This window comes from Pelophylax lessonae (assembly GCF_965119305.1).
Source record: "Pelophylax lessonae genome assembly, chromosome: 9".
Lineage (NCBI taxonomy): Eukaryota > Metazoa > Chordata > Amphibia > Anura > Ranidae > Pelophylax > Pelophylax lessonae.
The window spans coordinates 260,274,894-260,300,755 of NC_138776.1; the positions used below are offsets into that span (position 1 = coordinate 260,274,894).

At 44.5% G+C, this 25,862-nt stretch overlaps 2 protein-coding genes across 2 annotated transcripts in view; both read left to right on the plus strand.

Moving 5' to 3' along the window:
* The window catches only part of LOC309563472 (uncharacterized protein), a gene marked incomplete at its 3' end in the record, with an annotated part of 45,458 nt that extends 22,365 nt beyond the window's left edge, over positions 1–23,093 (plus strand). Inside the window, exons 2-6 of the mRNA XM_082267865.1 lie at positions 5,469–7,064; positions 17,621–17,691; positions 18,540–18,614; positions 18,979–19,120; positions 23,008–23,093. Of these exons, the coding sequence (XP_082123991.1) occupies positions 5,469–7,064; positions 17,621–17,691; positions 18,540–18,614; positions 18,979–19,120; positions 23,008–23,093 (1,970 nt within the window). The remainder of the gene's footprint in view (positions 1–5,468; positions 7,065–17,620; positions 17,692–18,539; positions 18,615–18,978; positions 19,121–23,007) is intronic.
* The window catches only part of LOC309564412 (uncharacterized protein), a 1,531,146-nt gene extending 1,506,026 nt beyond the window's left edge, over positions 1–25,120 (plus strand). The window contains 1 exon segment of the mRNA XM_082269040.1: positions 24,086–25,120. Within this exon segment, the coding sequence (XP_082125166.1) occupies positions 24,086–24,939 (854 nt within the window). The 3' untranslated portion in view covers positions 24,940–25,120.
* The last annotated feature ends 742 nt before the right edge of the window (positions 25,121–25,862 follow it).

Consider the following 25,862-nt stretch of genomic DNA (forward strand, 5'->3'; position numbering starts at 1 on the left):
TCCAGTAGGGCTTCCCTGGTGTCGTGGATGTCCCAGAGCCGACACTCTACTGGACATCCAAAGTCATAGCTCTCCTCAAAGGCCTCCCACAGTAAGCCCAGCCATTATAGTCCTCACCTTCCGGTATATTGTCGTCAGCCATCCAGTGTTTGTGCCGGGTGGTTACCACTTTAGTGCCCGGTAAGCTTCATCCAGCCACAACTCCTTCCAAATCAGGTCCCACAGCTCTGTCACCAACTCATCCAGGGGTTGCTCTCCTAGGAAAGGTATCCGCAGGGCAACGTATACCTGAAACCGCCGTTCTTCACTGGGAAGGCTCTCTCTTCGCCTCCGCTGCACATCCTCTAAGGCCTCATACCACAGTTCCTTTCGAGTGGCATCTCTCCAGTCCAGTATGCCTTCCTCTGATACAAGCCCATCCTGTTGGGCCAAGTGTTGCTGCAACCTCCAGAGAAACTCCTCATATGGGGATGCTGCACAGACGTTGGCTCGCTCCATAAAGTTACCGGCGTCTCCAAGAGCTGTTCTGTTTCTCCCTCTCCCAGTCTGAGCTACTAAAAGAGCCTGATACCAGGTCACATTCAGGTACTTACACTGCTTACATTTATTAAGAAATACTATTTTAATGACATAGTAGGGAATGCGGGGCTGCTGTCATTTGTGTCTTTTATATCTGCCCAGAGTTGACTTTAATAGATGTTTTCTATTATTTTGGGGTTCAGGGTGAAGAACGAATTAATATAAAAACTGAGGTTAAAGAAGAAGTAGAGACGTATATGGGGGGTGATCAGCCGTCCACGGAGGAGGTTGGGATGATTATGAAAAGTGAACAGGAGGACATTTCTCTACCTATCCACACAAGTAAGTAACAGACACAGTTTAAAGAAAATGTCAATATGAAAACGATAATTAATCACTTCTGGACCGGACGATTTTCCCCCTTAACCACTTGCCAACCGCCTGCCGCAGTTTAACTGGCTCGGCAGCACGAATCGACGTAGGGGAGTGGTGCTGGGTGGGCGAGCGCGCACCTGTGGTGCGCTCTCGCCTCCACCAGGCAGCGGGAATGCCGATCCATGGGGCCAGCGGCCGTGATTGCCGCTGGGCACCCGTGATCGCTCCCTGTTAAGAGAGATGGATGGGCAGCTGTTGTAAGCACAGCAGACCGTTCTTCTCTCTGGAATGATCACAGAGCGCCAGTGGCCGGTGGCAATCGGAGCCGCCGGCCCTGTGCATCGGAGTCCCAGCTCGCTCGCCTCCTAGCAGCAGCCGCATGACCCACGTAGGGCTACGTCGGTAAAACTGCGGCGGGCAGTCCTTAAGTGGTTAAAGAACTTTGGTACAAAGAAAACAAACATAAGGCTTCTCTCATTACAGAAAACAAAAGACTTTTAATGCTAAAGGATAAAAATGCACTTACTAGCATTAAAATAAACCAGGCTCATCATAGGATGTGGCAAGGAATCCAGTGACGGTGTCCAATGTGCAGCTTGATGGTGGAGATCCCAACCGACCAGCAGAGGGGGCGCAGGAGAGAGAACCATGAAGGACGGCTATGCTGCCCGGACCAGTGTGGAACACAAATGCCAGGAAGTGATGTCAAAAGGACGACACGCGTTTCGGAGCGTCGTCGATTCGATTGGCTCCTTCATGCCGATCATTTTTATCCTTTGGTAATAAAAGTCTTTTGTTTTCTGCACTTTAAAGTGCCTTCTGTTTGTTTTCTTTGTACCAGAATTAGCTTCCATCTTTGATTTGCTGCCCTAGTGCTGCAGGGGAGGACTGGGCCAGGGGACAGGGGGGAGGCAATTGCCCCCTGGGTCACTCTGATGCCCCGTAAAAAGGCTGCAACGCTTCTGCCACAGACATGTCTAAAGGATTCTTGGTGAAGAGAATTAAAAAGTCCCTGCCACTGATCTACTGAGTGTGGGTTGAAGACAAGGACAGAGTGCAGGCCTCTCCCCCAGCATGGATGGTGTAAATGTGACTGAGCAGAGGCCGGTTCCATGACCCACTGGAGACTCTTCTTCCCCGTCCAGCCCCAACCGAGCTCCCCCTCAACTGCCCCCTGCTGGCCAGGTCGGTAACCTGAATTCAGCTGGTAAGTAGAGAGTATCTGGAGCAGGGATTCAACCTGGAATGGGGATCAGGAGGAGGACGGGAAGAAGGACAGTTGGAGGGGGGCCGAGTCGCTGCACCATGGGCCTCTGGTTTTTACTTGCCCCCTGGACACCTTCCTATTCTGTATCCAATCCATTGCGGACATCGCCTCTGGCCAGAATCCACTATCCAGAGCGTCCTCCATCTCCTCATCCATCCTCCATCTCCTCATCCATTCTCCGTCTCCTCATCCATCCTCCATCTCCTCATCCATCCTCCATCTCCTCATCCATCCCCCATCTCCTCATCCATCCTCCATCTCCTCATCCATCCTCCATCTCCTCATCCATCCTCCGTCTCCTCATCCATTCTCCGTCTCCTCATCCATCCTCCATCTCCTCATCCATCCTCCATCTCCTCATCCATCCCCCACCTCCTCATCCATCCTCCATCTCCTCATCCATCCTCCATCTCCTCATCCATCCCCCATCTCCTCATCCATCCTCCATCTCCACATCCATCCTCCATCTCCTCATCCATCCCCCATCTCCTCATCCATCCTCCATCTCCACATCCATCCTCCATCTCTTCATCCATTCTCCATCTCCTCATCCATCCTCCATCTCCACATCCATCCTCCATCTCTTCATCCATTCTCCATCTCCTCATCCATCCTCCATCTCCTCATCCATTCTCCATCTCCTCATCCATTCTCCATCTCCTCATCCATCCTCCATCTCCTCATCCATCCTCCATCTCCTCCTCCATCCTACATCTCCTCATCCATCTTCCATCTCCACATCCATTCTCCATCTCCTCATCCATCCTCCATCTCCTCATCCATCCTCCATCTCCTCATCCATCTCTTCATCCATCCTCCATCTCCTCATCCATCCTCCATCTCCTCATCCATCCTCCATCTCCTCATCCATCTCTTCATCCATCCTCCATCTCCTCATCCATCCTCCATCTTCTCATCCATTCTCCATCTCCTCATCCATTCTCCATCTCCTCATCCATCCTCAATCTCCTCATCCATCCTCCATCACCTCATTCATCCTCCATCTCCTCATCCATTCTCCATCTCCTCATCCATCCTCCATCTCCTCATCCATTCTCCATCTCCTCATCCATCCTCCATCTTCTCATCCATTCTCCATCTCCTCATCCATTCTCCATCTCCTCATCCATCCTCCATCTACTCATCCATCCTCCATCTCCTCATTCATCCTCCATCTCCTCATCCATTCTCCATCTCCTCATTCATCCTCCATCTCCTCATCCATTCTCCATCTCCTCATCCATCCTCCATCTCCTCATTCATCCTCCATCTCCTCATCCATTCTCCATCTCCACATCCATCCTCCATCTCCTCATCCATCCTCCATCTCCTCATCCATCTTCCATCTCCACATCCATTCTCCATCTCCTCATCCATTCTCCATCTCCACATCCATCCTCCATCTCCTCATCCATTCTCCATCTCCTCATCCATCCTCCATCTCCTCATCCATCCTCCATCTCCTCATCCATCTCTTCATCCATCCTCCATCTCCTCATCCATCCTCCATCTCCTCATCCTTCCTCTATTTCCTCATCCATCCTCCATCTCCTCATCCATCTTCCATCTCCTCATCCATCCTCCATCTCCTCATCCATTCTCCATCTCCTCATCCATTCTCCATCCCCTCATCCATCCTCCATCTCCTCATCCATCCTCCATCTCCTCATCCATCTCTTCATCCATCCTCCATCTCCTCATCCATCCTCCATCTCCTCATCCATCCTCCATCTCCTCATCCATTCTCCATCTCCTCATCCTGATTAGTAAAGAACCTACAGATCATATATGGACCTGAAACATCACTGAAGCTTTATCGAGGCACCAACAAAACTTTATCAAAGCACCACTGAAGCATCAAAAACCCATCATAAACACATGGGGAAGCGATGGGCGCTTTTATGTGTGTTGAAGCCGAAGAAGTTGTAAAGAAGCCCTAACAAGGAGTGTCTGAAGCCTTGCTTTGAAGCAAGTGTAAACTAGCCCTAACAGCTTAGGGTGTCTCCACACTGATGGAGAAGTCATGGAGCCACCCTAGGACAGCAGCATTGTATATCCTGGGGAGGGTTTTTGTTTGTTCATATTTTGATCTTACAGTTGTACCCAGTTCCATGGCAGAGCTCTGTGAAAGTGTTGACTGTTAGACCCAGGGCTTTATTTCAGTTGGAACTTGGTGGAACTCAGTTCCACCACCTCTGGCTCAGGCCCTCTGCTCCCTGCTCACCACTATCACCTGTAAACGCAGAAGTGTAGCTTCTGGGTTTACAAGTGACAGCTTGTCCTCCCAATGGCTCCCACAGATACGATCTCCTAAGGGGCTCTTACTGAGTGCAGGATGGGGACAAAGAGGATGCAGGTGCCGTGCGGATGCCGATACCCCCACTGGATGATCTCCCTGCAAGTGAGAGAGTCGGAGCCACCTAGAGTGTGGTCGTGGTTGAGTTCCTGCACCTATTTTCTGAGAAAAAAAAGTCCTGGTTAGACCAATGTGACTTCTTTTTCTTGCTGACCCAGGTTGGAGTCCATATATGATCTGAATTTGCAGATTCAATCAGATGAATTTCTGATTGATTTTGGAAGGAGAACAGGAGCCCAACTGTGAGATCGGCATTTCCACTGACAGGGAGGAGGGGCTAAAACTCCAGTTATTTGTGACCAACTGACATTTTTTTTACCAGATTTTTTTAAATTTCTTTCCTTTCTTAGCTATTTAATATTAAGGAATTTGCAGATCATATATGGACTCGGTGTGAATACTTTTTTTGATTGATTTTGAAGGGAGAACAGGAGCTAAACTCCAGTTATTTGTGACCAACTGACATTTTTTATATATTTTTTCCAACAGATGGATGTGATGTCAGGAATTCCTCGGAGAGACGTCTTCTATTATCTGCTGATTGTAAGTCAGAAGATAATGTCATCACACAGGATCCTCCAGGAGGAAATCCAAATACACAAAATATCCATCACAGACCTTCCTGTCCGGAGACATCAATGGATCCCTCTGATCAGGGGGAATCTTCTCACCAATCACATATTATGATTGCAAATATCCATTTAGGATCTCACACTGCAGATAGATCAACAGATCCTTCTAATCCCAAGGAATCTTCCTTACCCCATGAAGGAGCTCGCAAAGGTGAGAATCGATTCTCATGCTCAGAGTGCGGGAAATCTTTCAATAGGAAAGCAAATTTTATTCAGCACCAGAGAGTTCACACGGGTGAGCGTCCCTATTCGTGTTCAGAGTGCGGGAAATCTTTCACTCAGAGGGGAAACCTTATGACACACCATAAATTTCACACAGGTGAACGTCCCTATTCATGTTCAGAGTGTGGGAAATGTTTCCATAAGAAAGATAACCTTGTAAGACACAAGAAAATTCACACGGGTGAACGTCTCTATACGTGTTCGGTGTGCGGGAAATCTTTCACTTATAAAGGAGACCTTGTTAAGCATCAGAAAATTCACACGGGTGAGCGTCCCTATTCGTGTTCAGAGTGCGGGAAATCTTTTCTTAAGAAAGATAATCTTCTTAAACATCAGAAAATTCACACAGGGGAGCGTCCTTTTTCATGTTTACAGTGCAGGAAATCTTTCCCTAATGAAGAAGACCTTGATAAACATCAAAGGATTCACAAGGGCGAGCGTCCTTATTCATGTTCGGAGTGCGGGAAATCCTATACTCATAAAGGGGAGCTTGTTAAACATGAAAGGATTCACACTGGGGAGCGTCCTTATTCATGTTCAGAGTGTGGGAAATCTTTTATTGGGAAAGGTGGCCTTGTTAGGCATCAGAAAATTCACACAGGAGAGCGTCCTTATTCATGTTCAGAGTGCGAGAAATCTTTCACTCAAAAAGCAGGCCTTCTTAAACATCAAAGAATTCACACAGGTGAACGTCCCTATTCATGTTCAGAGTGTGGGAATTCTTTCAATCATAAAGAGAACCTTGTTAAACATCAGAGAATTCACATTGGTGAGCGTCCTTATTCATGTTTGGAGTGCGGAAAATCTTTCACTCAGAAAGGAAATCTTGTGCAACACCAAAGGTTTCACATGGGAGAGCGTCCTTTTTCATGTTCAGAGTGCGGGGATTCTTTTCTTAGGAAAGATCGTCTTGTTAGACATCAAACAATTCACACAGGTGAGCGTCCTTATACGTGTTCAGAGTGCGGGAAATCTTTCAATCGTAAAAGAGGCCTTGTAGAACATCATAGAGTTCACACGGGGGAGCGTCCTTATTTATGTTCCGAGTGCGGGAAATCTTTCTCTTATAGAGGAGACCTTGTTAAACATAAGAGAAGTCACACAGGTGAGCGCCCTTATTCATGTTCAGAGTGTGGGAAATCTTTCACTCTTAAAAGAGGACTTGTTAAACACCAGAGAACTCACACGGGTGAGCGTCCCTATGCATGTTCAGAGTGCGGGAAATCTTTCATTCAGAAAGGCGACCTTGTTCTGCATCAGAGAATTCACACTGGTAAACGTCCTTATCCTTGTTCAGAGTGCGGGAAATCTTTCACCTATAAAGGAGACTTTGTTAAACATCATAGGATTCACACGGGTGAGCGTCCCTATTCATGTTCAGAGTGCGGGAAATCTTTTATTAGCAAAGGAGACCTTGTTAAACATCAGAGAAGTCACACAGGTGTGCATCCCTATTCCTGTTCAGAGTGTGGGAAGTCTTTCACTCGTAAAGGAGGCCTTGTTATACATCAGAGAATTCACACCGGTGAAAATCCCTTTTCATGTTCAGAGTGTGGGAAATCGTTCAATCATAAAGAATACCTTAGAAAACATCAGAGAATTCACACAGGTGAGCGTCCGTTTTCATGTTCAGAGTGTGGAAAATCTTTCACTCAGAGAAGAAACCTTGATAACCACAAGAGAATTCACACAAGTGAGCGTCCTTAGTCATGTTCACTGTGCAGGAAATGTTTATATTGGAAAGACAATATTGTTAAACACCATAAAATACAATGAAGCATGGATGGTGGAGGAGAGCTGTCGGAGAAGGTAGCGTGGATGGTGTAGGAGAGCTGTCGGAGAATGTAGTGTGGATGGTGGGGGGAGATATGTCGGAGAATATAGCATGGATGGTGTAGGAGAGCTGTCGGAGAATGTAGTGTGGATGGTGGAGGAGAGCTGTCGGAGAATGTAGTGTGGATGACGGAGGAGAGCTGTTGGAGATTGTAGTGTGGATGGTGGGGGAGAGCTGTCGGAGAATGTAGTGTGCATGGTGAGGGAGAGCTGTCGGAGAATGTAGTGTGGATGGTGGAGGAGAGCTGTCGGAGAATGTAATGTGGATGGTGGAGGAGATCTGTCGAACAATGTAGTGTGGATGGTGGAGGAGAGCTGTCGGAGAATGTAGTGTGGATGGTGGGGGAGAGCTGTCAGAGAATGTAGTGTGGATGGTGGAGGAGAGCTGCCGGAGAATGTAGTGTGGATGGTGGAGGAGAGCTGTCGGAGAATGTAGTGTGAATGGTGGAGGAGATCTGTTGAACAATGTAGTGTGGATGGTGGAGGAGAGCTGTCGGAGAATGTAGTGTGGATGGTGGAGGAGAGCTGTCGGAGAATGTAGTGTGGATGGTGGAGGAGATCTGTCGAACAATGTAGTGTGGATGGTGGAGGAGAGCTGTTGGAGAATGTAGTGTGGATGGTGGGAGGAGAGCTGTCTGAGAATGTAGTGTGGATGGTGGAGGAGAGCTGTCGGAGAATGTAGTGTGGATGGTGGAAGAGAGCTGTCAGAGAATATAGTGTGGATGGTGGGAGGAGAGCTGTCGGAGAATGTAGTGTGGATGGGGGAGGAGAGCTGTCGGAGAATGAAGTGTGGATGGCGGGGGGGGGGGGGGGGAGCTGTCGGAGAATGTAGTGTGGATGCTGGGAGGAGAGCTGTCGGAGAATGTAGTGTGGATGGTGGAGGAGAGCTGTCGGAGAATGTAGTGTGGATGGTGGGGGAGAGCTGTCGGAGAATGTAGTGTGGATGGTGCAGGAGAGCTGTCGGAGAATGTAGTGTGGATGGTGGAAGATAGCTGTCGGAGAATATACAACTAAGTACAATCATCTGCCACTGTGAGAGCGAATTCCCAAACTCTGAATGTGGACGAGGGGAGCTGCCAGAGAATGTAGTGCAGACATCGAGAAAAGAGATACAACACAGGGGTGCAGAGAGTATTTAGTGATGTGGACAATTTAGATGGGAACAATGGGTGGTGAGGATGTAGACAATGATAATGCTGAGGGAACAATGCGTGGTCTCTACACCCTACCTTTTGAGCCCATATTAACCTAAAAGGACCTTGCACCCCGCCCCGCCAGGAGCAGAGGATGTGGGTTATGCCTATGGGGACAGACCCGTGGGTGTGGAGAATTATTTTTTTCCTGCCTAGAACTACTGCAGGGGGCAGTATAACCAATGACTAATGAAGTATGAAGGCTGCGTCTGTCAATAGACTTCAGAGAATGGATTTTACGGTAATTTCTTACAAAAAAACTGTTATCTTTTAATAAAAATGGGAAGATGTATTATCCACCAAATAGAGTAACTATAGAAGAATAATTTACAGTGATGTCAAATGTATAAATCTGCTATGAAGGGATATGACCAATATTAATTAAAGTCCTGTGTACAATGATATCCATTTTAAAACATTGCTAAAAAATCATATGTTTATACAATTAATGTGTATACTTTATAAATTTGTGCATCTGCTTCAGTTTGTTGTTCATGATTTTGTTTTGCTATAATTTTTAATAAGCTACCTTAGTTTGATTCAGAGCAGGTTCAGCGAATGCTAATGAAGTTTGAATTCTGAAGCTGAACCTTCGATATCAGTAATGGCTATTCTGGGCTAATAGGCAAGAGATTGTCAAACGCAGGGCAGTGGCTTGAGGGATATGTAGTATCCCTGATGACGTTCCATTGACGAAACACGTAGGGAGGAGCTGGCTCTGCGTGCAATCCGTCCTAACCCGGAAGGTCAGCCATAGTATCTTAACGTCCAGCTGCATGTTTGTTACATATCAGCTTGTTATTTTCACTATGTGGTGAGTGTAACTTTTACTTTCAATAAATGCTGTTTCTAAAATACTACACCATGAGCTTTTTAATTTAATATTTTTGAATCCCATACATTCTATCTGAACATCAATCCGCTGTGTTGGACACACTGTACCGGTCATCTGAGGCTGTGTGATCCTCTCAAAAATCACCGAACACGCTTCTGATCATTGTGGAAGCAATGATCCCTTTGATGCAGTAAGTAGTAGTTAAGGTTGAATAAAGACAACAGTCCATCCAGTTCAACCTGTGCAGGTGTGTGTGTGTTAGTTAAGATATTCATTGCACATATCCCTGTATATTGTATTCTTTGAGATGCACGTCCAAGAGTCTTTTAAAAGAATTGATTCTCCCCGCTGATACCACCAATTGAGGAAGAGAGTTCCACATTCTTACCGCCCTGACAGTGAAAAACCTCCTACGCAGCTTAAGGGTAAACCGCTTCACCTCTGTAACGGATAAACTGGCACCCCCCACCCCGACTGGGTACCTCCATTGACGGGTACTTCCTGAGAGCTCCAAGCACTACCAGACCCCACGAACTGCCGCAGATTGGTTGGGGTCTTGCCGTCTCCTACCCACCAAGGCTCCAGGTTCCAGTGGGTGAACCTTTCTTTCCCCAGAGAGTGCAGCAGGAACAAGCTCTTACAAGAGCTTAGTAATTATTCAAGGGAGTATGAAGAGCATAGCAATCCCTTGTAGCAGATTCCCCCAAAAAGTGACAGGACTCTAGATTGAGGGTGACGTAGAACTCTTTATTGAACAGTCACACACAATTTATATACACTTGAGAAGTATGTCAGTCACTACATGAACAATGACACAAATATATACCCAAAACATCACCCAATGGTTAGATAACGAGGTACAGCTGACTCATGGCTAATCCCATCTACAGTGCCTTGCAAAAGTATTCATTAACATGCTAATTAGCTCAGCGCACTTAAACCAGACTGGAAGAACAGACTGCTGGCAACAAGACTTAAACAAAATACAATACACATTTATTAGAAGTCTGAACACAGAGTAAATTAGCATATATACGAGGTGTGGAAGACAGGGGATTGAGCTGATGATATTCGCATCTGCTAGGAGTCTGACTGTGTGAAGCGTTATTGGCAATAGGCAGCTAGGCCTAGAGTCCCAGAGTATTCATATATTCTTTGAGATATATTGTTGACAAATATTACTGTCCCACTTGAAGCAATCTAAACCATTAAGTATCTGTCTTTCACTTCCAGTGACGGTGGGTTCCGTCACAACCTCTAATCTTATTGTGTGGCCACGTGTCCCCTTACACTCCCTGGATGGTGTGGATGGTGGAGGAGAATGTGTTTTTCCTATGCTGGGATCACCATTGAGCTATTTGTAAATCGCTATCATGTCCCCTCTCAGGCATCTCTTCTCCAGGGAGAATAAATTAAGCGCTTGTAATCGCTCCTCATAATTAAGGTCCTCCAATGCTCTAATTAGTTTAGTTGCCCTTCTTTGGACTCTCTCCAGATCCAGCACATCGCTTTTGAGGATGGGTGACCAGAACTGGACATAATACTCCAGATGTGGCCGGACCATGGTTTTATAAAGTTGGTAGGATTATAGTTTTATCTTTGGAATATACCCCCTTTTTTATGCATGCTAATATTCTGCCGGCTTTGGCAGCTGCAGCTTGACATTGCATGCTATTACTTCAGATCTTTCTCCATCCTTGATTACCCCAGAGGTTCCCCCCCTAGTGAGTAGGTTGTGTTTATGTTTTTAGTCCCCAAGTGCATTACCTTACATTTCTCCACCATGTTTCAGAGACAACAGCCAAACATGGCACAGTGGCTGGAGAGTATAGAAGCAACGTGGCTGGAGAGTATGGAAGCAAAGTGATTTGGGCCTTGGGCAGCAACCTGAGAGAGATGATTCAATAATTCTTCCTGAAATAACAAGAGTGTTTTTTTCAAAGACAGCAGCCATTAGAGCAGTTATAAAGGCATAAGGATTTTTTATCTGAATGGATTCTATGATAAAAAGCCTTCTGTTTGCAGCAGGCCCCTTAATACTTAATTGAGAATTACAGCCAAAGCTCGTTTGGCTGTATATGTCCTATGTTTAGCACCCTCCTAGGTAGGGGCTAGTGAGAGAGTATTGTTTTTAGCTCTGCCTGCTTACAAGAGGGGCTGCAGGTAAATCTGTATTGTTCTCTGCCTACCAGAGAGCAGGATCTGTTTGTGAGGTCCGCTCATTGTGCTCAGAGTGCAAATCGTTCTGGCTAGAGAGTGTTTCACACTTGTCTAACAGGGAGGCATGTTGGACAGTGGGAGGAAACCTGACCAATGGGTGCATGGGCTTTTGATACAGTCCTGATGATTGGCAGAGGGATAGTTGCCTCGGTGCATGTTGGGATGCTGTATAAAAGCCAGGAGCACATGTGCTCAAGGTCTTTCGTTGGGGAGCGGAGTCCCAGAGGGAGGGGACGGCTCTCTCTGTAGAGGTGCCATGTGGCCTCAGGTGGTCATCCCGAGGGCCGGAAGAGGAGCAGAGAGGAGCTGAATCCAGAAGTCCAGGGAAGCTGGCTGAGAGTGGAGACACTGGAGGTCCTGTTTCTGAAGTATTGGGAGTACAGGAACTTGTGTCAGGGGGCCTGACCTGAGGGGAGCAACCCCTGCTCCTAGGATAGTCAGTGGATGGGTATCAGCTGAGAGGGGATGCTAGTGAGAGTGTCCTGAAGATAAGATATCATTTACCAAGTCATCTTGTCAGAGAGTAAAGAGAGCAAGAGACTTAACCCCATCTACACCTGTGGCAGTGTGGATTAACAGCCTGGCTGTTCCTGATCGCTAAAGAAGTTTCCGAAGATAGAAGTCCTCATTTATGTTAATAGTTCAGTTGGAGTATCCCACTATTCTCTTCTCATATCACAATTATAAAATAAACAACAAAAAAAACCAACATCCCTAGACTGTTTATTTCTGGGAAGAGCAAACAGGAGAAAGGACTAGGAGAGATTCAAGAACTTTATTTCCTTATAACTGTGTGTTGGTAACCAGGGGAGCCCGCAGAGTTAATATCCAGCAGTCCCTGCGGGGACAGTGCTACATATGGATAACATGAGTGCAGTTTGATCTGCACACCTGTGACCCATTTTTGGCAGAGAGCTGGCTGAAGTCCGCTCTCTGCTGAGGTCACAGAAGTCGGTCCAGGCACCATGTCATCCCGACCACGGAGTTGGGATCCGCCAGATCCCTGGACTGACACCCGGCTCAGCCTCACAGCAGCCGATACTTCTACCGGCTCGCCCGTGTGATCGGCGAGCCGGAGAAGGAATCCTTTTCAATCTTATTTTATTAGAAAATACAAGTGTACACAAGAAAAAGGGAAAATAGAAATTCCAGAGAAGGAATCAGCTGGCAGTGGAAGTTCACCATAAAGGATACCAAGGACCAGATAGTCCCTGGCAAATAAATGATGTTTTTTACATGTAGGAGAGGAGAGCAAAAATAGGTCTGGTATGGAAGTGGTAAATTACATTACTGTCAAGGTGGAGATCAAGGGTCTTCAAACTATGACCCTCCAGCTGTTCAGGAAATACAATTCCTATCATGCCTTGCCATGTCTGTGAATGTCGGAGTTTTACAATGCCTCTGTAAGATTCTGGTACCTCTGGTACCCTTAATTTCCATTTCTTTCAATATGCGTCCCACCTTTCTAATTAGGTGGTACGCATACACCTTTAAGACGGATGACGTAATCGCCGAGCGCCGCAGAGCGGCTATTTCAACCGCCGGCGTTCTCTCTCACATTGTTCGTTCAATGTGCTTGTGTGACTACATGCTTACAAGCTTGTCTTGCTGCCGGAACCTCCAGCTATTTTCTTTTACTTGGAACAGACCGGAACCTCGCTACTGATCCCTGTATCTCGCTACCGGATCACTCCTTCACTACTGGACCCCTCTACTACTAACCTTACTAGTGATAAGTACCCCACAGGGGAATCCTCCATAACCTTACTTACACTATCTACCTCTGCACATTAAGGACTGTTACTATCTATGCATACTAATTCCATCATCTGCACTGTTACATAGATTGCTAGCTCTTGAGCCTATTACAAAAACGCAGGAGCGTTACAGCCTCATGGGACGTGTGGTTCTGCAACAGCTGGAGGGCCGCGGTTTGGAGACCCGTGCCCTAGGGTCTCTGCTAAAAAAAACATATATAAGGTTTGAGGTATCCTTTAATTGTTTTCTCACATTTAACTGTTCTAAGTAATTTTCTAGCAAAAAATTGATGATTTTTACATGTAGGAGAGGAGTGCAAAAATAGGCCCGTGATGGAAGTGGTAAATTACATTACTGTCAAGGTGGAGATCAAGGGTCTTCAATCTATGGCCCTCCAGCTGTTCAGGAACTACAATTCCCATCAAGCCTAATCATATCTGTGAATGTCAACGTTTTACAATGCCTCATGGGATGTGTAGTTCCGCAACAGCTGGAGGACCATAGTTTGACGATCCCTGTGATTGTACAGACACAGGAAGTGACGTCATAGCTGGAGGAAGTGATGTCAGATGCGGACAGGAAGTAGTAGACAGACAGGAAGTGAGGTACCTTGTGAACCAGAAGTGATGTCAGGTATAAAAAGGAAGTTCCGGGTGAAAGGTGAGTCGGGAGGAAGTAGAGAGGAGACATTGCTGGAATTGACAGCAGAGGAGGTAATAAGATATTATTTTCTATTTACACCCAGTAAATCCCCCCCGTCATGTTTCGCCCTCTTCCTCCATAGTCACTGTAACGTCTTTTATCATCAACAGATGCTGATATATACTGTATATAATTGTTATACTGGATTTATATAGTAGCGCTTTACAACATGAGAGCAGACAGTATAATTACAATACAATTCAATACAGGAGGAATTAGAGGGCTCGTTAGAGTTTATATTCTAAGAGGGAAGGTCAAGTGATACAAAAGTTATTAACTGTAGGGTATGAGCTGATGGAGAAAATAAAAGTACAGTTGTTAGCTGGAGACAGGATAGGTTTCTCTAAAGAGAAGGCTTTATTATTGATAATCAATACAGAAATATTACCGATATACTGTATAGAGCCATATATTCCACTATATGGAAGTATGGTGTCTCCATAAATAGATCTTCTCACTACCTTATTAATAACATTAAGTATAACATAAAATATAAGCAGAATTAGGGAAAAAGCACACATAAAGACTATTTGTTGCATATTTACAATTTTAGACATTTTAGTTGTTTTAGGTTTTTGAATTGCTTGTGGTTTTCATGTTGAATATATTTGATATTTATTACCACTACACAGTTGTAAACCTCCCTCACTTTCGGACGGAGGGTTTAAAATAAATCTCTCTATAAGTTCTAATGACCAGTGAGGCCCCTATATTATCTGCCTACAGAGATCAGAGTCTTGTATGGATCACATTATCTAGATTTCTAGATCGTAAGCTCTAACTAGCAGGGCCCTCTAATTCCTCCTGTATTAAATTGTATTGTACACTCTTATCTCTATTAATAAAACACAGACCTTACCGGAGAGGTGAAACACAGACCTGATCGGAGGCGTGAGGAGGATTCTGGGAGGTCACATGACATCACTTTTATCTCCAGTAATAAAACACAGACCTGATCGGAGGCGTGAGGAGGATTCTGGGAGGTCACATGACATCACTTTTATCTCCAGTAATAAAACACAGACCTGATCGGAGGCGTGAGGAGGATTCTGGGAGGTCACATGACATCACTTTTATCTCCAGTAATAAAACACAGACCTGATCGGAGGCGTGAGGAGGATTCTGGGAGGTCACATGACATCACTTTTATCTCCAGTAATAAAACACAGACCTGACCGGAGAGGTGAGGAGGATTCTGGGAGGTCACATGACATCACTCTTATCTCTATTAATAAAACACAGACCTGACCGGAGAGGTGAGGAGAATTCTGGGAGGTCACATGATATCACTCTTATCTCTAATAATAAAACACAGACCTGATCAGAGGCTTGAGGAGGATTCTGGGAGGTCACCTGACATCCCTCTTATCTCTAGTGATAAAACACAGACCTGACCGGACAGGTGAGGAGGATTCGGGGAGGTCTCATGACAATAGTGTTATTCTTTCAATACAGAATTCGCCTTCAGTGAAGTCTGGTGACTATTTAATCATTACAGTGCCTTCACCTCATTCCCTAAACCCCAAGAGAAACAGTTAGAAGAAGACTCTAGAAGTCACCAACAAGATCATTGAGCTGCTGACAAGAGAGGTGAGCGGTGCCGGGAATTCTGGGACATTATCCAGTAACAGACAAGGGATGTGTCTGGATGGTGACTGTATCATTGTGTGTGTCAGGTTCCTATAAGGTGTCAGGATGTCACTGTCTATTTCTCCATGGAGGAGTGGGAGTATATAGAAGGACACAAGGATCTCTACAAGGACGTCATGATGGAGAATCAGCCGCCCCTCACATCACCGGGTAAGAGGAGACTTTATTGTAAAGGAGAGAGCAGTACGGAGGATCCACCTAGATCCCCCATCATCTGATAAACACATAGAAACAATGTATTCAGTCAGTGTGTGTTTCCTACAGATGGATCCAGTAATGGGAACCCACCAGAGAGATGTCCCCGTCCTCTGTATTCCCGAGATTCCACACAAGAATATCACACCATCCCTCACCATCATCGGGTAGGTGGGACTGAGAAATTTGAACTTAAAAACATTGTAGATTTCTACGCCTTGAAATAACATTCTTCTATTTCATGTTTTGTTTCCTTTTATAAATCCATTTTATCATATTGCGTTTAGGGTGAAGAACTGGGAGACATCAAAGTTGAGGTTAAAGTAGAAAAAGAAGAGATGTTTGGGGATCACCAGTCTATGGAGGAGGGGGGTCCTCTGTATTCCCGGGACTTCACACAGGAAGATCACAACATCCCTTACCATCATCAGGTAGGTGGGACTGAGCAATTAGAACTCAAATAGAATTTGACACCTTGAGATAATATTCTTCTATATCACTTCTTGTTATCTTTTACAAATACGTTCTTTCATATTTGCATTTCAGCGCAAAGAACTGAAAGACATCAAAATTGAGGTTAAAGTAGAAAAAGAGGAGATAATTGGGGATCAGCAGTCTATGGAGGAGGGGGGTCCTCTGTATTCCCGGGATTCCACACAGGAAGATCACACCATCCCTCACCATCATCAGGTAGGACTGAGCCATTACAACTCAAATGTATTCTAAGCTATTAGATGATACAGTGCCTTGCGATAGTATTCGGCCCCCTTGAACTTTGCGAACCTGTCGCCACATTTCAGGCTTCAAACATAAAGATATAAAACAAATTTTTTGTGAAGAATCAACAACAAGTGGGACACAATCATGAAGTGGAACAAAATTTATTGGATATTTCAAACTTTGTTAACAAATAAAAAACTGAAAAATTGGGCGTGCAAAATTATTTAGCCCCTTTACTTTCAGTGCAGCAAACTCTCTCCAGAAGTTCAGTGAGGATCTCTGAATGATCCAATGTTGACCTAAATGACTAATGATGATAAATAGAATCCACCTGTGTGTAATCAAGTCTCCGTATAAATGCACCTGCACTGTGATAGTCTCAGAGGTCCGTTTAAAGCGCAGAGAGCATCATGAAGAACAAGGAACACGCCAGGCACATCCGAGATACTGTTGTGGAGAAGTTTAAAGCCGGCTTTGGATACAAAAAAGATTTCCAAAGCTTTAAACATCCCAAGGAGCACTGTGCAAGCAATAATATTGAAATGGAAGGAGTATCAGACCACTGCAAATCTACGAAGACCTGGCCGTCCCTCTAAACTTTCAGCTCATACAAGTAGAAGACTGATCAGAGATGCAGCAAAGAGGCCCATGATCACTCTGGATGAACTGCAGAGATCTACAGCTGAGGTGGGAGACTCTGTCCATAGAACAACAATCAGTTGTATACTGCACAAATCTGGCCTTTATGGAAGAGTGGCAAGAAGAAAGCCATTTCTTAAAGATATCCATAAAAAGTGTTGTTTAAAGTTTGCCACAAGCCGTCCTCGCTTCGGCAGGACATATACTAAAATTGGAACGATACAGAGAAGATTAGCATGGCCCCTGCGCAAGGATGACACGCAAATTCATGAAGCGTTCCATATTTCTCTAAGTGTCTTACTGCAGAGGGTTCGTATTTCCACATGTTCTGGACATGCCCACGGGTGGCAGAGTTCTGGGGGGCGGTGTTTGACATCCTGAACAGCCGTCTTCACCTCTCGGTCACACGCGCCCCGGAGCTGGCACTCTCTTGGGCATCCCTGATAAGGTCAGGCGCTCTAAATATTCTCGTTTGTTGGTTTCTCTGTTGCTGTATTTTGCTAGGAAGGAGATTGTCTGTTACTGGCCGCGTGGGAGGCCTTGGTGAATGGGGCTCTCCCGATGTACAAACTCTGGTCAGATGAAACCAAAATCGAACTTTTTGGCAACAATGCAAAACTTTATGTTTGGCGTAAAAGCAACACAGCTCATCACCCTGAACACACCATCCCCACTGTCAAACATGGTGGTGGCAGCATCATGGTTTGGGCCTGCTTTTCTTCAGCAGGGACAGGGAAGATGGTTAAAATTGATGGGAAGATGGATGGAGCCAAATACAGGACCATTCTGGAAGAAAACCTGATGGAGTCTGCAAAAGACCTGAGACTGGGACGGGGATTTGTCTTCCAACAAGACAATGATCCAAAACATAAAGCAAAATCTACAATGGAATGGTTTACAAATAAACATATCCAGGTGTTAGAATGGCCAAGTCAAAGTCCAGACCTAAATCCAATCGAGACTCTGTGGAAAGAACTGAAAACTGCTGTTCACAAACGCTCTCCATCCAACCTCACTGAGCTCGAGCTGTTTTGCAAGGAGGAATGGGCAAAAATTTCAGTCTCTCGATTTGCAAAACTGATATAGACATACCCCAAGTGACTTACAGCTGTAATCGCAGCAAAAGGTGGTGCTACAAAGTATTAACTTAAGGGGGCTGAATAATTTTGCACGCCCAATTTTTCAATTTTTTTTTGTTAAAAAAGTTTGAAATATCCAATAAATATAGTTCCACTTCATGATTGTGTCCCACTTGTTGTCGATTCTTCACAAAAAATTACAGTTTTATATCTTTATGTTTGAAGCCTGAAATGTGGCAAAAGGTCGCAAAGTTCAAGGGGGCCGAATACTTTCGCAAAGCACTGTATTTTTCAATGAATCTCTTGCTCTATTTAATTATTTTTCTTTCATCTTTGGGGTTTAGGGTGAGAGATTTCCCCCTACCCTGTGTTCCTGGGATTCCATACCGGAGAATCACACCATCCCTCACCATGATAAGGTAGGTAATGGACATCTAGACCTACATATGTATTCTAAGCCATGACATGATATTATTGCGTGTAGTCTCTTGTTTTACTTTGACATCTGAAGTGCAGCCTTTGTTACCCCCCCCCCCCATCCCCGATTCTAGCTTCTTTGAGTGCCCTACATTTTTCAAGCCCCCCCCCCCCCCCCCCGTTTTTATTTTTTTAATATACATTCCTTTCCTCTGTGGTTCTTAAGCCCATTCACATGTCATCGCAGGTCCTCTTCCTCCTTGTGTTCTTCCACCCGAGGGTGCATACTGAATGACTTGTTATTTGTGTCTTCTATATCTGCCTTGAGTTAACTTTAATAGATGTTTTCCATTATTTTTGATGTAGGGTGAAGAACAGATTAATTTAAAAGCCGAGGTTAAGGAAGAAGAAGTAGAGATGTATGTGGGGGGTGATCAGCCTTCCACGGAGGAGGTTGGGATGATTATTAAAATCGAACAGGAGGACATTTCTCTACCTATCGGCAAAAGTAAGTAACAGAGACAATGGAAGAAATAAGTCAAAGTCTCATTTTACTTCTGAGTATAAGGATTGTAGTTAAAGGAAAAATGTTAGATAATTATCAGATCTTCACATCATCCTGTAGGCAAGTTCTAAAAAGTTAAATATGTGTTTGCCTAATAAAGGGTTAATGTTGCCAGAGTTAACACTTGGTGCCTATTATGCACATTCCCCTGCATGTATCACTTCCTGCTTCTGATTTGGACCAGGCCTTGTGGTCTCTCCGTGTGTGGGAGGTGATCAGTGAGGACGCTGTAAAGAGGTAAACTGAACTGTGTGGTGGAGTTTCCCCTTAGCGGGACCCCGGGATGGGTTCCAAGCAGGGGGTGAGCAGGAGGTGTAGCTGCCCTGGGCGGAATGCTTTCCTGTAGGGATGGGGGCACCTTCCTTCTGTTACAAGGCTGACTGAAGTAATGATAGCGACAGTGATGACAAGGGAGTGACTGATTGGCAAACTTGTATATCTTGAATGGGGAGTCGGTGCAGTTTGGCATCTCTTCCCTGGGTGCTGGAAGAGCTTGTCCCAGCACTGGTTCCAAGGACTGGACTTGATGCTATTTACTGGGCTGCAACTAAGCTATAAAAAGTTATGAACAACTCCGCACAGCCAAATCCAGTACATTGTTAGTATAGAGAGATAGTGGAAATGCATTTGCAATTCTCTATGCTCTCTTGAGCATTAGAACACAGTTCTTGAGAGAAAAATTACATTTACACATATTATCTTTGGCCGGTGCCATTAGCAACCATTTCGGTAATCCAGGGAGATATCCCGGATGAGCCCCCAAATGTAGCACTGCCTCTTAGGGAGCTGCTGAGAATTGCACCTACTGGATTCCCCTGGGTCACCCTTAGCAACGGATAGCCGACAAATAGCATTTTAAAGCCTTGGCTCAGTCAATAAACAGTCCAGGGGATGTTGGTTTTTGCGTTTTATTTTGGAACTGGGATAGGAGAAGGGATGAGTGGGATACTCCAACTTGAACTATGCACAATTCCTGAGGACAACGGACTGTAGAATGCAGCAAGGCCCCTGCTTCACCTTGCCACTGAACTGAAGATAAAGAATACAAACTCTTGTTTAGGTTACTCTTCAGGGTCTAACTTGGCACCCCCTTTCTCATTTGCTATGTGTGCTGACCTCCTGTCCACTGACACTCTTCTGATACCCCATGTCGCTTTAGTGGTGCTTCAAATCGTCTTCAAATCCTCCATAAATGTCTATGACAAAGCTCACTTTAACCACCCGCAGCTTTTGAGAGGCTTTAATTCAGCTTCACTATGTTTTGGAGAAATTGCAGATGAGATATCAACACACACACACACACACAGGTTATCTGCCAAGCTTCAACAAAGCATTCAAAAGAGCATCTCCTTTGCTTTGCTTTGACTTTGTTTCAAAAAGCATACCCCATGTCGCTTTAGTTGTTCTTCAAAGTGTCTTCAAAGCCTTCATAGAAGTCCATGACAAAGCTCACTTTAAACACCTGCAGCTTTCGAGAGGTTTAAATTAAGCTTCGCTATGTTTTGGAGAAATTGCAGATGAGATATCAATACACACACACAGGGCATCTGCCAAGCTTCAACAAAGCCTTCAAATAAGCATCACCTTTGCTTTGACTTTGCTTCAAAATTGATACCCCATTTCGCTATAGTGGTGCTTCACAGCATCTTCAAAGCCTCCATAGAAATCTCTGACAAAGCTCGCTTGAAGCACCTGCAGCTTTCGAGAGGCTTTTATTCAGCTTTAGCTTTGCTTTGTTTTGGAGAAATTGCAGATGAGATATCAATACACACGCAGGGCATCTGCCAAGCGTCAACAAAGCCTTCAAAAATAATATCCCCATGTTGCTTTAGTGGTACTTCAAAGCATCTTCAAAGCCTCCATAGAAGTCTATGACAAAGCTTTTTTTAAACACCTACAGCTTTAGAGAGGCTTTAATTCAGCTTCGCTATGTTTTGGAGAAATATCAGATGAGATATCAATACACACACACAGGGCATCTGCCAAGCTTAAACAAAGCCTTCACAAAAGCATCACCTTTGCTTTGGCTTTGCTTCAAAAATGATACCCCATGTCGCTTTAGTGGTGCTTCAAAAAGTCTTCAAAGCCTCCATAGAAGTCTCTGACAAAGCTCGCTTGAAGCAGCTACAGCTTTCGAGAGGCTTTTATTCAGCTTTAGCTTCGCTTTGTTTTGGAGAAATTGCAGATGAGATATCAATGCACACACAGGGCATCTGCCAAGCGTCAACAAAGCCTTCAAAAATAATATCCCCATGTTGCTTTAGTGGTACTTCAAAGCGTCTTCAAAGCCTCCATAGACGTCTATGACAAAGCTTTTTTTAAACACCTGCAGCTTTAGAGAGGCTTTAATTCAGCTTTGCTATGTTTTGGAGAAATATCAGATGAGATATCAATACACACACACAGGGCATCTGCCAAGCTAAAACAAAGCCTTCACAAGAGCATCGCCTTTGCTTTGGTTTTGCTTCAAAAATGATACCCCATGTCGCTTTAGTGGTGCTTCAAAAAGTCTTCAAAGCCTCCATAGAAGTCTCTGACAAAGCTCACTTGAAGCACCTGCAGCTTTCGAGAGGCTTTTATTCAGCTTTGTTTTGGAGAAATTGCAGATGAGATATCAATACACACACAGGGCATCTGCCAAGCTTCAACAAAGCCTTCAAAAGAGCATCACCTTTGCTTTGCTTCAAAATTGATACCCCATGTCGCTTTAGTGGTGCTTCAAAATGTCTTCAAAGCCTCCATAGAAGTCTCTGACAAAGCTCGCTTGAAGCACCTGCAGCTTTCGAGAGGCTTTTATTCAGCTTTAGCTTCGTTTTGATTTGGAGAAATTGCAGATGAGATATCAATACACGCATAGGTTATCTGCCAAGCTTCAAAAAAGCCTCAAAAGAGCATCACCTAAAACATCACTGAAGCTTTATCGAGGCGCCACCAAAACGGTGGGCGCTTTTATGTGTGCTGAAGCTGAAGAAGATGTAAATGAGCCCTAACGAAGAGTCTCCGAAACCTTGCTTTGAAGCAAGTATAAACTAGCCCTAACAGCTCAAGGTGCCTCCACACTGATGGAGAAGTGATGGAGCCACCCCTGGGACAGCAGCATTTTTTCATATTTTGATGTTACAGTTGTACCCTGTTCCACGCCAGAGCTCTGTAAACTGTTACATAGTAGTTACATAGTTAGTGAGGTTGAAAAAAGACATCAGTCCATCCAGTCCAACCTATGATGTGTGTTTGCTTTTAACCGTACATTGTATATCCCTGTATGTTGTGGTCTCTAAGGTGCCCATCTAATCGTTTTTTGAAACTATCAATGCTCCCTGCTGATACGACTGCTTGTGGAAGAGAATTCCACATCCTTACCGCTCTTACAGTGCAGAACCCCTTACGCACTTTAGACCAATGTTACCTTTTTCTTCTTGCCGATTCAGGTTGGAGTCCATATATGATCTGAAAACTCTTCATAACGTAAAATCCAGGCAATCCAATGTAGTAACAAACCACTAACGCATTTTAGCTGACGAAGACTTAGTCATAGCTATTTATTAATAAAGAATTTGCAGATCATATATGGACTCAGTTTGATCCAATCCAAGTTATTCCAACTGGCCTGTCGTTGGTCACTTTTGTTAGTGCATTTATATTATCCAACCCCCACCCCCTTTTCCATATAGGATCTGCACATTCTTTATCATTTATAAGCATGGCATCCAATGTAATACCAAACCACTGACGCGTTTCGGCTAAGGAAGACTTAGTCATTGCTATTTATTAATAAATAATTTGCAGATCATATATGGACTCAGTGTGAACACTTTTTTGATTGATTTTAGAGGGAGAACAGGAGCCCAACTGTGAGATCGGCATTTCCACTGACGGGGAGGAGGGGCTAAAACTCCAGTTATTTGTGACCAACTGACATTTTTTTACATTTCTTTCCAACAGATGGATGTGATGTCGGGAATTCCTCGGAGAGACATCTTCTATTATCTGCTGATTGTAAGTCAGAAGATAATGTCATCACACAGGATCCTCCAGGAGGAAATCCAAATACACAAAATATCCATCACAGACCTTCCTGTCCGGAGACATCAATGGATCCCTCTGATCAGGGGGAATCTTCTCACCAATCACATACTATGATTGCAAATATCCATTTAGGATCTCACACTGCAGATAGATCAACAGATCCTTCTAATCCGAAGGAATCTTCCTCACCCCATGAAGGGGATCACCGAGGTGACAATCTATTCTCATGCTCAGTTTGCGGGAAATGTTTCTCTCGGAAAGTAAAACTTATTCAACATCAGAGAATTCACACGGATGAGCGTCTTTATTCATGTTCAGAGTGCGGGAAATCTTTCCAAAAAAAAGATCATCTTGTTACACACCAGAGAATTCACACGGGGGAGCGCCCCTATTCATGTTCAGAGTGCGGGAAATCTTTCACAAACAAAGGAGACCTTGTTAAACATGAAAGAATTCACAGGGATGAGTGTCCTTATTTTTGTTCAGAGTGCGGAAAATCTTTCCATGAAAAAAAGAATCTTGTTAGACACCAGAGAGTTCACACAGGGGAGCGTCCTTATTCATGTTCAGAGTGCGGGAAATCTTTCACACAGAAAGGAATCCTTGTTAAACATCAGAGGATTCACACAGGTCGGCGTCCCTATGCATGTTCAGAGTGCGGGAAATCTTTCACTCAGAAAAGACACCTTCTGCAACACCAGAAACGTCACACCGGTGAGCACCTTTATTCATGTTCAGAGTGCGGGAAATCTTTCCAAAAAAAAGGCAATCTAGTTACACACCAGATAATTCACACAGGTGAGCGTCCCTATTCATGTTCAGAGTGCGGGAAATCTTTCCAAAAAAAAGCTCATCTTGTTAGACACCAGAGAAGTCACACAGGTGAGCGTCCCCATTTATGTTCAGAGTGCGGGAAATTTTTCACTAACAAAGCAGTCCTTGTTAAACATCAAAGAATTCACACGAATGAGCGTCCTTATTCATGTTCAGAGTGTGGGAAATCTTTCACACGTAAAGAAAGCCTTGATGCGCACCAGAGATTTCACACGGGGAAACTTCCTTATTCATGTTCAGAGTGCGGGAAATCTTTCACTCGGAAAGTAGACCTTGATACACATCAAAGAATTCACACAGGTGAGCGTCCTTATACATGTCCAGAGTGCGGGAAATCTTTCACTCAGAAAGGAGACCTTGTTAAACATCAGAGAATACACACAGGTGAGCGTCCTTATTCATGTCCTGAGTGCGGGAAATCTTTCACTGTTCAAGGAACCCTTGTTAAACATCAAAGAATTCACATAGGTGAGCGTCCTTACTCATGTTCAGAGTGCGGGAAAGCTTTCATTTCTAAGGGAGACCTTGTTAAACATCAGACAATTCACTCAGGTGAGCGTCCTTATTCATGTTCAGAGTGCGGGAAATCGTTCACTAAGAAAGGAAACCTTGTGCAACATCAAAGAAGTCACATGGGTGATCGTCCTTACTCATGTTCAGAGTGCGGGAAAGCTTTCACTTATAAAGGAGACTTTGTTAAACATCAAAGAATTCACACAGGTGAGCGTCCTTATTCATGTTCGGAGTGTGGAAAATGTTTCAATGTAATAAGTACTCTTCATACTCATAAGAAAGTTCACACAGGGGAAAGTCCTTATTCATGTTCGGAGTGTGGGAAATCTTTCATTAAAAAAGGAAACCTTGTGAAACATCAAATAGTTCACATGCGTGACCGTCCTTAGTCATGTTCAGAGTGCGGAAAAATCTTTTACTAATAAAGAATGCCTTGTTGAACATCAGGTGAGCGTCCTTTTTCATGTTCAGAGTGCGGGAAATTTTTCACTAGGAAAGTCATCCTTGTGCAGCACCAGAGAATTCATATGGGTGAGATTTCTTAAAGCGATAAATACCTCCTATTGTTTTTTTTTTTTTTTAATAAAATAACAAACATGTTACACAGTCTTCTAAATCCCACAGAATGTTTGCTGTAAGCTAGTTTGTGCTTGTGCTAACTGGGCTATGGCTTGCGCCAAAGTGTCAATGGGAGGGCTGGGGCCTCCTTCTGAACTGGTCTCCAGTCCAAGTCCAGACTGGATGATGTAGGCCGTAGCACCTGGCTTGGAACTCTTGGTAGGCCCCGAGCCCCGTGCCTTGGCTTCGATGAGGGCCTCCTCCTCTCTAATTGTCTTCATGAGTTTAGAGTAGGTGAGGTCACTTGAACCCCGAGTTCGAAGCTGTAAAACTATGGGATCCAATGGCTGTGCTCCTTTCTGCACTTGATGCACTAGAGCTTTACTGGCAGCTTTGGATTCCATACCATCTTTCATTATAACTTAATGAAGCATCTGATCCAGCCGTGCGACATAGGCCGTTAGATTCTCACCTTCCACCTGGTATGTGTGATTGAAGAGATAAAGTAATTCTGTGCAGTCTTCAGTCTTTCCATAGTTCTCGCAAAGCGCCTCTAGACACTTGGCTTGGTTTATCCCGTTTTAAATTCCGAATCACATCAGAAGCTGGAGCTCGCAGACTCTCAACCACTCTCTGTCTCTTTACTGTATCAGTCACTTCTCACTCTTCAATTGCTTGAGTGGCCTGATCAATCCAGGTATCAAAATCATCTTATCCGGAGGGTGTGGGAACTTTCCCTGAAAAGAACCGTAGC